Raw genomic sequence first — 12,274 nt, 5'->3', positions numbered from 1 at the left:
GGACGGCCTGCCCTCCCATTGGCATTGACTTTCCTATTTCTGTCACCTCTACATAGACGTCACTGACAAGTGGGCAGTGCTTGTCTGGAACCTGCCACAACGCTCTTGAAACAGCATGAAATAACTGCCAACTGAGAGAAAGCAGAGGCCAGGTTAGCTGGGTCCTCTGCAAAGTCCACACACGTGAGTCCTGTGGAGACCGTCAGTGACGGACCATGCAGTTAACCTAGTACCTGGGTCTCAACTGCCAGGCTCACTCCAGCTTCAGAGCAGAGCCGAGCCTTGGTAAAGGCCAAGGTCAGGAAACGTGCAGGAGCCGGTCCTGGCAGACGTGCTATGTCTCTCCTTGTTACAGTCTATCAGTTCCCTCCAAAGTAGTCTTCACATCTGCTGCTGCAGTGGTCGGTCCCTGATGGGAGGCAGGAGGCTCCTTCCTGGGCGCCTGCTGGGAACCAGGCCCCGTGCCCGGGGAGCTGTGCACTCGGTACATCTGACCCTGCATGAGCTGCGGTCACTCAGTGCACAGACGTGCAGTGTTTCTTGAAACCCATGTTTTTCAGACTGATTTTGGCATGAAGCTCAGGACAGCCTGCTTCTGCCCTCAGACCAGTGAAACACAGTCTTGAAGAGTAAAGCGGAAAGTGCCTTTGAACTTTATCTGAAGGCAGAACTAATTCAGAATCATGCTTTTTCAAACCTACCCAGTAGAATTCAAGGATGAAAGAGACAGGAAAACCACCTGAGGGCAGAAGAGAGAAACTGGAACAAAAACTGTAGCAGCAACAACCAGTACCCCTGGTGGCAGACGTTCACATTCAAAGGGGCTTTGAGGCCCCGAAAGTGAAAGGCCTAGGCCAGGCCTGGCCCAGCTCTGCTCTCCAGGGCGCTCTTGTGCAGGGCACTGGCCCTCAGGAAAGAGCTGCTGTCTAAGTCACGACAACTCCAGCAGGCTCTACAAGCCAACTTTACCCAGACATGTTCTCCAGGGAGGGGCGAGTAACTGTAGGGGCACCAAAATGGCTTGAGGCGCACTGTGGACATTGGAGAACCCTGAATCGCGTGTGGGCCCTTTGTGGTTCTCTTCCTGGTCTGAGGCCGTGAGAGCACATGTGCGAGCCCATCTGTAATACCCCGGATGTGGCCATCTCCTCAGGAGCAGCTGGGCCTCAGACGCAGCCTTTGGCAGAGTGGATCCAGCTCGATTTTAATGGTTCTGTTTGTATTATATTAGTTCCTATTTATACAGTAGAATATAGTTTCTAAAGTAGTTTAGAAAGTGAGCTGAGTTTTTAAAAATGTTGGGTAAATATTCAGTGGCATTTGGCTATGGCCTAGTGTCACACCTAGGCTAAAAGATCCTTTGTGTCTGCTCCAAGCGCCACGTCGCAACCCACAGCGGAGTCAGGGCTCGGGAGGCTTCCAGCCACCATCACAGTGGCCCCCAAACTAGCCACCTCAGCAACAGCGTACGCGCTTACTAAACTCGCATTCCTCACAGGGCAGTATATCGCATCAGTCTCGGTTGCTGACCATTTTATTTAATGGAGAGGAAAAGGACAGCACTTGGACATGGGCACCTTTTCTGGCTACACTCCAACTGTCACGTCTAACAAACGGGCTGCTTCTGCCAGGGGCCGGATGCTGCTTTATAAGCCCTGTCCACCTGACTGTTTCTGAGTTGTACTTTCTGGAGGATAAATGGGATCATGCCGGATTTTCCTCTCCCTTTTGGCTGTCTCTTTAGTACATTCATCTGCTTGGAATGGTGCCTGGTCCTACAGGGCTTTGAGTGGGAGTCAGCAGGGAAACTGGGCAATTCTTGTAGGTACTAAAGCCGGGAGGCGTCAAATGATTGATCACATATTAGCCCATCTGCTGTGTTGAATGAGATAGTGTAGGAACCAGGAAAGACAGCCTTCTCTCTTTAGTGCTAGAAGTGGACTCTGCCAAAACAATTAGGTGAGTGGTCTTGGATAAGTCAAATATGAAAACAACTGGGTCAAGGTGATGTCAGGATGTCTTCTGATTTCAAGACTGAAACACTTTCTAGGAGCTGGTGCAGGCTGGCACTCAAAGGAGGCATGGTTCTTCTAGTCCTTGAGGACTACCACTCTTATTATTCCATTCATTTATTTCATATTCTTAGCATTAAAATCCAGCTCCACATTTATTCTTAAGGGTTACCCCTCACCCCCGAGAAGCCTGCTGCCTTTTTCGTTTCCCATTCTCTAGCAGGGGTCTAGCCAGGGGTCTGCAGTAGTGTGTCTCTGTCTTTCCTTCCTGTGAGACAAACATCCAATAAAGTCTCCACAAATGCAGCTCTCCCTTGTAGGGCAGCCATTCCCAGGCGGGGGCTGCTTCCTGCCCAGCTGTTGTGGCACTAGGAGTTCTTGGATTTCTGCTCCTTTCTGGCTCGGGAGGCCATGAGGCTGAAGAAGAGCCCAGGAGCCAGAGTTCGCAGATAAATGGCCAAGGAAGGCAGCAGGTCTGCCAGGATCACATCTTTCTTTTTCTTCCCCACAGCAGCCAGAACATCTCGGGCCACCTCCACAGGCCTTCGGCCCTGGGCCGTGGTCTTGTCCATAACTGAAACAAAGGAAACACATGAGCTGGGAAGCCCCTCTCTTGAGGAGCTGAGCTGATGAGGACTGTCGTCAGGTCAGCTGCTGGATTTCCCATCATGAAGCTCCTCCCACAGTCTGTCGGGAGGCAGGTGGGACGCCACCACCCCGGCTCCCTTGTGCTTTCAGGAAATGAGCACCCATCAGTGTGTGTGAGTTGAGGTAAGAGAGACATGGGTGGCACATGGGACTAAGGTGGATGGCGCCCCAGTCAGTGCTCAGAGCTGGTGGTCTGTGACCAAGGATAAGACCAGACCAGAAGGGGTCTCAAGAGGTAGCCCCTCACACCACAGCTGAGCAGCTTCCTGGCTTGGGGAATTTTTGTCTTTTCAAACAACTACTGACTAAGGATGTTGTATCATCAAATGAATCTTGGGTAACCTGGCTTGAGGTCTGCCAGAGAGGAGGTGGGAGAAGACTACAGCCTCGTATGCACTATGAGCTCACTGGCGTGAAAGTGAAGAAGGGAGTCAGCAGAGCTGTCACAGTTCCCCACGTCACGTGTTAACTGGATAGGGAGCAGGAAGAAACCTTGGTTTGTTTGAGGCGTTAGGGATAGCTGCGGGGAGGTTGGGAGGTGTTAGGCTGGTTAACATCCACTGATGTTCCTTCTTCCCCAGTAATCTGACCCTTTTGCCAACAAAGTAGGACCAGTGGCAGGCAGAGGACAGACCATTTGAAACCATTTGTAAGTTGTCCAAACTGCTAAGCATCCTCACCGGTATCTGTTCTCGCTGTGGTTTTGTTAACACAGAAGAATAGGGGGTTTCTTACTGTTGCTGATTTTTAAATGCCACAGAGGAAATTTTTAAAATAAGATTTTTCTAAGTGTAAAGAAGGTAAATATGAATCTCTTTGAGTCTATGCCTCTGTCCGGTTTCTATTGGTTTTCTGAGCTGCCACCCAGGGCACAGGTAGTCTTGGTTCAGACCTGGCTGGGGTGGGGTGTAAGACCAGGTGAACGCCATGGCACAGGCCCAAGAGATCACATCCAGGGAGGTGGTGCATGGAGGCCAGGACTTGGGGCGGGCAGGCCCCTCTCAAACTCAGGAAGGCAGAGCTAGCTCCCACAGCAATAGCACACGTGGGTCAACTAACCTGGGAGGCAAAAGCCAATTAATTGGTTTCTGCTTGGCCTGAGCCTGCGTGCTGGGCCTGAGCCTGCGTGCTGGGCCAGTCTCCTGGGCTCACCAGCGCTGACTGCAGGTCAGCTCAGCACTGTCTTTGGCTAAAGCAAGATGGAGATTCTGAGACTGGTACACCCAGCCTCACCCCAGAAGACTGGCTTCTTTGCTTTGAGTACCCTGAAATCAGTTATTTCTCAAGCACAGAGGCCTCACCTCCATATTTAGAGCCATCAGCAGTGAGGGCATTTAGAGAGAGGTTGGTGTGGATGTAGCCGGGGCTGATAACGGTCACCTCAATCTCATACTGCTCCATCTCGGCGCGCAGACAGTCAAAGAATGCCTGGGTTGCGTGTTTGGAGGCCGCATCTGCAAAGGCGGGTGAGCAAAGGCCGGTGAGTGAGCTGGTGTGGGACATGCCTGGGACAAGCCCACATATTCGCTCCCATTCTTTCTCTTATTTAAAAAACTTGTTTTATAACTCAAGGTTACTACAGCATCACAGCAGTGTTCACCTCCTGATTTAGAGAAGTACATCATATCCTTGTTCTTGGCAAACACCTAATAGGAAAGGAGCACTGTATCTCCAATGTTCTTCAAATGGTTCAGGAAAGGAAAATTATACATTTTATGTACACATGTATGTGCATATATACACTGTCATGCAGGGACTCATGCGGGGTCTCTGGTCGTGCTCCCCAAATAAGAACGCAAGACATGGTGAGGCCAAAAAGGAACACCCACGGAGCCATAGATAGGGGAGTCATACCACTATATTCCCTCTGGCAGCCGGGCAAGACACACACAGTAGGATCCACAGGATCCGCAGTCCGCCATTCACTTCTCTGCCTGCCAACCAACCAACCAACCAATCAACACAGTCCCGGCAGTTACATCAGTAGCCAATTGGATAACCGGTTACAGCTGACGGCCAACCAATCACAGTCGATGGTCATTCACCACCCGCGCCTGCACCTCCCCACGCCAGGCGGAGCCTGGAAACTGCTCTCTGGGACGCTTTCCTCCCCCCACCCCCGCACACACAATATGATAAAGCAAATACAGTAAAATGTTAACAACTGGGGACTCTGCATGAAGAAGTTCTTTGTACCATTCCTGCGACTTTTCTTTAAGTCAGAAATCATTCTACTTTAAAAGTTAAGAAAATAAAGAACAACTTAAAGCCTAATGGGTAAAACATATAATTCAAATAGTACAGAAGGCTATAAAGTAAAAAAGGGAAAATCCTTCTGCCAATTTCCTTCTCCAGAGGTAACCAATGTTAACAGTCTGTCAGGATTTATTTTTTATATACCCTATGTACATATATGTGATTTTACATGTAAGTTAATATGTATACAGTGGTACCTCGGTTTTCGAACGTCTCCATTGACGAACATTTCGGTTTACGAACGCCGTAAACCCAGAAGGAAATGCTTCAGTTTTCGAACACGCCTCGGAAGTCATACATGTCACGTGGCTTCGGCTGAGTACAAGATCCTGAGGCCGAGCTGTCGGCTGTTTTCGAACGTTTCAGAACTTGACCGGGCTTCCGGAACGGATTACGTTAGGAAACCGAGGTACCACTGTATGTATTTACAGAAATGAGCTCATACTGTTCATATTATTCCTACAAGTAGTTTTCTTCACCTGGTGACAGACAGGACAGCATCTGCACCAGCCACGCAGACCCACGATGCTCCTCCATGGGTCACCAGATGACAGAACAGGCCCCATCAGTGAAACTTCAAGGGTTGTTTCCAGGTTTCGTCATTGAAATGGTGCTACTAGTGAGCATCCTTGCATGCATGGGATATAAAATCTGAGACTGGTTCTCCTACATATTTCATTTGGCAAACTTCCATGAAGCCGCTTTTCATCTGGAAGCTACTGAGCTGCGCCACCTCCAAGAAACAGAGCCACCTCTGTTCTTCAGCAACGGTGCCGCAACATGATGAAAGGTACTCTAAGGGGGACGCAGCGACCCTACCATGGCATTCTTAAGAAACACACAGAATCTCCACTGGAAAATCAGTTTCCTCCCATTCAGGATTTTAAATGTTTTGGCCTTAGCAAAGGGGAATCCGTCAGCCAATAAAACAGGAAGGGAAAAACGCAGAAAGTGGTGCAGCAAGTCACCTGAGCAATTCAAGTGTCTGAACTTGCTGCAGTGCCTTCTGGGGCCAGCTCCTTTGGTTCAGGCCAAGTTGCTAGGGGCTGGATGAGTAGTTTGTGGGTATCTGCTGTCAGCTGTGATTCCAGGACTGCTGCCCAGGACCAAGGACTGAGATGAGGGAGTCATACTGGGGGTCCCCAGAATAGAAGGCTCACCCTGACAATCAGTCTCCCAGAGCTCTCAGGCTGGCAGTTCTCAGCCAGGCTGTGTGGTACTCAGTGCCTCTTGTCTGCAAGGCACAGCGTTAAACACACCACCTGGTCCTCAGGACAGCGTGGGAGAAAGATAAAGCTGCGCTCTCATTTTACACACGAGGAGATCTCTGTCAGGATTTACCAGTGTGCCCAGGAGGCATCGCCACACTCAGTCCCGTTACTGTAAAGAGCCCAGATCAACCATGTGTGACCTACTTTAGTCACAGGTCAAGTGGAGAATAAAACTTAGGTTAAATCACAGTAAAGCTTGGAAGTAATTTAGTACAAAGAACATGATATAGCCTTTATCCTGACTTACTTATTATTAACAGTTTACCTCATTTGTTTTATCATTTGTGACCACACACACACACTCATTTATTTGAGCAGCCTTAGATGGCTGTCCTATGCTGTTGGAGTTGAAACAGAAATAATCATAGAAACAAACATAGATACCGCGCTTCTCAATTTACGAAGGACTTTTCATCTCCATTTGTCTCATTTCAACTTAAAACAGCTTTGTGAAGCATGTAAGATGATTGTAAGTCCCATTTTATAAGAAAGGAAAAGGAAGGTCAGACAAGTTAAACAACTGGCCTGAGGACACACAACTAAACCCAAAAGGTAGAGCTGGGTTCAGCGAGGAGTAAGTTTCTGTTATGTTTCCAGTTCAGACAGTTGGCTACCCGTATCATCCAGCTGGATGTCTGTTCCTGTCCTTTCAAAGTGCTGAAGCAGCTCTGCTCTCCCCTCCTGCCAAGTCAGCAGGGCGTGGCTGAGTCCAGCATTTGGAGGTGCTGAGAGCAGATGCCAACGTGCTGATTAAAGGCAGTGTGTGCTTCCAGAGGGTGGAGCAAAGAAAGGAGTTACTAGGACAGTTTGTGAAATTACCTTTAAAATCTTTTAACTAAAGAAAACTAGATTCTGTTTGCTCGCTGGTGAAACATGACAGCAGACAGGTGAAATTATATCTCAAAATTCTGGCATAGTCAATTGCATACATGGAGGTAAGACTGTGAACTGGAAGTCAATTTGGCGCGTTTAATTATACCGCCAATTATTTTCCTTAATTCTAGGAAAATACCTAATATTTTCACTTTGAGGAATGTACCTTACTGAAACCCTCCCATGAGTGCCTGGAGATGTAAATATGTAAGGATGTTCTATGTAGCACATCATTGTTAACGGTCAGAGACTGAAGGGAAAAAAAATCTTCAAATGTCCAGGAAAATATCTAAATAAATTATGTTATATATCCATTCAATGAACTACTACATATCCACTTAAAAGCATTAGGTAAATCCATTGTATACTGATGTAGAAAGAAATATTGTCAAGTGGAATACGCGAGCCACAACTATGCATAATGTAACCCTATTTTTGTATGTTTGATCATATGGAGAAAAAATTTGGAGGCCTATATCCAAAGTGATGAAGTGATGGGACAAGGGTAATTGATAATCGTGACTAACACGTGCATGGCACTTACGCTTGGCACTGCCAGGCACTTCCCTCACAGAGCTAACAGATTTCTCACCTTTCTAGTGGCTTTCCAAGAGTAGGACTGCCTCTGTCTCCATTTTGCAGATGAGGATTGGGGTACAGAGTTGTGGGGACACCTGCACAAGGTCACATATAGGGGCTAAGGAGTAGAGCTGGCATTCTGCTCAGGAAACACATTCTGCTAAAGTTCCTTCACATTCTGCAATGAGTATTTCTCTGATGTCTGAATTCTGGGTAGTAAATGTGGTACTTTTATAATCAGGAAAAAACAAAAAGAAAAGCATCTGAGGGAGGGAGAAGCAGGTACTCACAGGCTGATCGAAAAGGAATGCTGACCTTGCCCTGGATGCTGCTGATGGCAACGACGTGGCCCCGCTGCCGTTTGATCATGGAGGGCAGGAGTGCTAAGGAAAGAGGTCAGAGACTTTAGAAGAGGACTTTTCTTCTCGTTACCGAACCTAACGCTCAGAGGAGGTGGCCTCACATATTGTTGGAACAAGGGAGGTGAACAGTGAAAGCCCTGAAATGGGGAAGATCACGTTTTATTTGAACTCTTAGGCCTCCTGCGTCCAGCAGACTTCCAGCAGGCCGGGGGGTGGGGGGGGTGGGGAGTGTGGGGGGGGGGGTGGACAGAGGGGCAGACAGAAGCCTAATCACAGGTCACAACCAGCTCAGCTCCCTTTCCGAGGGAGAGCCCCTCCCCTGGAGTGAAATCTGAGCCTCGACATGAGAGTATCTCCACTTTGTAGGGGTTTGCAAAGACCACTAAGAGGAAATGGGGGCATGCTGTATAAATGAAGCTGTCAGTGAGGAGAACATCTTGATTTAAAGCTATAAAGCAGATTAAAAAAATGCAAATAAGTCTGGGAAAAGCAAACACCCAAGCTGTAATGACAGCGCCTTTCCAGGGCAAAATAGAGGATGGCGACAGGCAACATTTAGCCAACAAGGAACCAAGTGAAGTAAAAACAACGCCAACATATCAGTGCTCTTTTTTCTTTCAATCCAAGACTGCTACCTTTCGTTAGAGCAACTGGGCCAAAGTAGTTTATCTCCATGACTGTCTTGTCCACGTCCATGGTGGTGTCCATGATGGTGCCGCGGTAGCTGACCCCAGCGTTGTTGATGAGCACATCCACAAAGCCAAAGCACCGCAGGATCTCGGAGGCGGCTGCAGCGATGGCCCCAGGGTCTGCAAGGTCGAAGGTCACCACGTAAGGCTTGTGCATCTGCACCTGGTCAGGTATGACAGAAACCAAATGCACCTTCAGAGTGACAGTCCATGTGAACCAATGGGTTGCTACCATTCAGAGTCCTGGGAGTGGCCATGAGGCATGAGATGACACAGGCTGCAGCACCTACCCTCTGAGGAGGTGCGGCCTGGGGGATGCTCACAGAGCTCACACCTGACCTGGGCAACTCTTCTCTCGAACTGAACATTATTATTCGAGCTAGACAGTCAATTCCACAGGGTCCGTAAGGTATAGGTTATAGATGACCACAGGGGCTAGTCATCACAGCTCCCTTTCCTGCCTGTGCCTGCACCGTGCTATACATGTAACTAATTAAACGGTGGTCTTGTTGAGAGGTGCTGTCCTTCTCAGGTTTAGTCACTTGAATTTTATTTGATCATGAAACATTTTCTATATACCCGCTATGTACCAGACAGTGGGGACAGAGCAGAAAGCAAGACAGACATGGTTCCTGTCCTCCTGAAGTATACAGTCTAGTGGAGAAGACAGATGAACTATAAAGAATGCCATAAAGAAGTATAAGAAGCTACAGAAATGAATAACTGAGCCATCTAATTTAGAGTTTAACAAGAGATCAAAAAGATAAAGGGGTGGGGGTGGGGGGTTGAAATCAGAGAAGATGCCAGAGTAGGAAGTGCCAGGAATCTATCTCCACCTGGACAACTGTACTGGCAGCAACTCTTTGAAATGACTATTTTGGAACTCTGGAATCTATTTGAATGCTTGATGCTTTCAGGATAGTGCTTAGCTGGTAAATCATAGATAATTTTGGTCAATTTCAGCCATCAGCTCAATGGTAGCTAGCTATCCCCAACCCACCCAGCCCTGTGGCAGGCAGCCCACATTTCTGGTGCAGCTTGAGGGAGCTCAGGGAGGCAACGAGACCTTGTCTTTCAAAAATCTGGGTTTTGTTCTGATGGTGGATTGCTGCTCTGATCACCGAGGTGTAGCACTGAGGCAGGCTGGATTTTTTTAACCACCACTGGCTGAAGTGGCTTTCAGTTGATTCAAAGAAGTCACAGAAAACATACCTGAGGAAGCCCAGATGATGGGTTTCTTACTAGACAAAGACTTTAAGACAACTGTCTTAAAGATGCTGAAAGTGCTAAAAGAAAACATGTATTGATGTATAAACAAAATGAAAATATTAATAAATAGAAATTATATTTAAAATTCTGGAACTCAAAAGTATAACAACTGAAATGAAAAATACACTAGAGGGGTTCAAAATAAGATTTGAGCAAGTATTAGGTTGGTATAAAAGTAATTGCGGTTTTTGCAATTGTTAACCTTTTAAACTGCAGTTACATTTGCACCAGCCTAATAGAAGAATCAGTGAACTTGAAGGGAGAACAATTGAAATTATCAAGTCTGAGAACAGAAAGAAAATAAGAATGAAGAAAACTGAACAGAGCCTAAGGGATCTGTGGGACACCATCAAGTGGACCAACATAGGCACTGTGGGAATCTGAGAAGGAGGAGACAGAGGGAAAGGGGTAGAAGGAATATTTGAAGAAATAATTGCTGAAAAATTCAATGAAAAACATGAATCTGCACATCCAAGAAGCTCAATACCAAGTAGGATAAACTCCAGGACCCACACTAAGACACTTTATAATAACACTGTTAAAAGACAAAGAGAATCCTGAAAACAGCAAGAGAAAACCTACTCCTCACATAAAAGAGATCTTCAATAAGATTCATCAGTTGACTTCTCATCAGAAACCCTGAAGGCCAGAAGTGCTGAAAGAAAAAAAGACTGACAACCAAGAATTCTATACCTGCCACAATTCTATACCTTCCACAAAAATGAGAGAGAAATTTAAGATTTGCAGACAAACAAAAGCTGAGAGGGTTTGTTACCACTAGGTCTGCCCTGCAAGACATGCTAAAAGGAGTCTTTTAGGTTTGAAATGAAAGGAAGCTAGGCAGTATAATTTAAAGATACATGAAGAACTAAAGATCAACAGTAAAGTAAATACATGGGCAATTTTATTTTATTTTTTAAAGATTTTTATTAAAAATATGGCTAACTTACAATATTGTATTAGTTTCAAGGGTACACCATAATTATTCAATATTTATATACCTACAGAAGTATATTATTGACTATATTCCTTATGCTGTATGAGGTGTGAAAATTAAGTTCACGAACTCATCCTAGAAAAAGTGCTACATCCCTCGTTGCTGAATATCCCTACTGTCACCACCCTTGGGAATCTATGCTCTGATGCCAGCGCCTAGTCCACTCTTCAAAGCAATTTTGGAACTTTTTCTGGAATGGCCATCAGAGCTGTCATTGTATTACCCTAGATGTCCTGAATGTCATCAAAATGTCCTTTCAATATTTCCTTTATCTTCAGGTAAAGAAAGAAGTCATTGGGAGCCAGATCAGGTAAGTAGAGCGGGTGTTCCAATACAGTTATCTGTTTACTGGCTAAAAACTCACAGACAGTGCCGTGTGAGCTGGTGCACTGTTGTGATGCAAGAGAGATGAATTGGAGAAAAGTTCAGGTCGTCTAACTTTTTCACGCAGCCTTTTCAGCACTTCCAAATAGTAAACTTGGTTAACTGTTTGTTCAGTTGGTACAAATTCATAATGAATAATCCCTTTGAGATAAAAAAAGTTAGCAACATCATCGTAACAAGTTCACGGACTTAATTGTCCAAACTTATACATATATTACATCCCCATGATTTATTTGTTTTATACCTGGACATTTGGATCTCTTATTCTATTCCTTCACCTTGCCCGATTTTTAATTTTTCAATTACAATTAATATTCAATATTAGTTTATATTAATTTAAGGTGTAAAGCATATGGTTAAATATTTATATGATTTAAGAAGTGATTCCCCCCGACTAGTCTAGTACCCACCTGGCACTATACATAGTTAGGACCACATTATTGACTATATTCCCTGTGCTTTACTTTACATCCTCATGACTATTTTGTAACTACCAACTTGTACTTCTTAATCCCTTCACCTTTTTCACCTGCCCTCCAACCCCTTCCCATCAAATCTAGTGCCCATATGATACCATACACAGTTATTACAGTATTATTGACTGTATTTTTTATGCTGTACCCTACATCCCATAACTACTTTGTGAAAACCAATTTGTACTTCTTAATTCCTTCGCCTTCTTTCACCCACACCGCCAACCCCCCTCCCATCTGGAAACCATCAAAATGTTTTCTGTATCTATCAGTTTTTGTTTATTTTGTTCTTTAAATTCCATAGATATGCAAAATCACATTGTGTCTATCTTTCTCTGTCTGACACTCCACTCAGCACAATACCTTCCAGGTCCATCCGTGCTGCCACAGATGGCAAGAACCCATTCCCTTCCATGGCTGAGCAATATCCCTTTGTATATATCATGTTTCCCTGAAAATAA

At 45.8% G+C, this 12,274-nt stretch overlaps 1 protein-coding gene across 9 annotated transcripts in view; it reads right to left on the bottom strand.

Moving 5' to 3' along the window:
• Positions 1-2,111: 2,111 nt before the first annotated feature.
• Positions 2,112-12,274, bottom strand: part of DHRS7B (dehydrogenase/reductase 7B) — a 50,424-nt gene continuing 40,261 nt past the window's right edge. For 8 of the 9 annotated variants that reach the window (XM_088801883.1, XM_088801884.1, XM_019715965.3 and 5 more), the window contains 4 exons: positions 8,637-8,853; positions 7,930-8,022; positions 3,962-4,114; positions 2,112-2,586 (listed from right to left, as the gene is read on the bottom strand). In XM_088801883.1, coding sequence (XP_088658009.1) covers positions 2,381-2,586; positions 3,962-4,114; positions 7,930-8,022; positions 8,637-8,853 — 669 coding nt within the window. In that variant the 3' untranslated portion in view covers positions 2,112-2,380. The other variant, XM_088801885.1, reaches the window with a different exon arrangement.

The sequence above is a fragment of the Rhinolophus sinicus genome, chromosome 12, assembly GCF_057876585.1.
Source record: "Rhinolophus sinicus isolate RSI-liver-muscle chromosome 12, RSI-T2T, whole genome shotgun sequence".
Lineage (NCBI taxonomy): Eukaryota > Metazoa > Chordata > Mammalia > Chiroptera > Rhinolophidae > Rhinolophus > Rhinolophus sinicus.
Note: the sequence above shows the minus strand (reverse complement) of the source record. Positions and strands in the feature narration are given on the sequence as shown.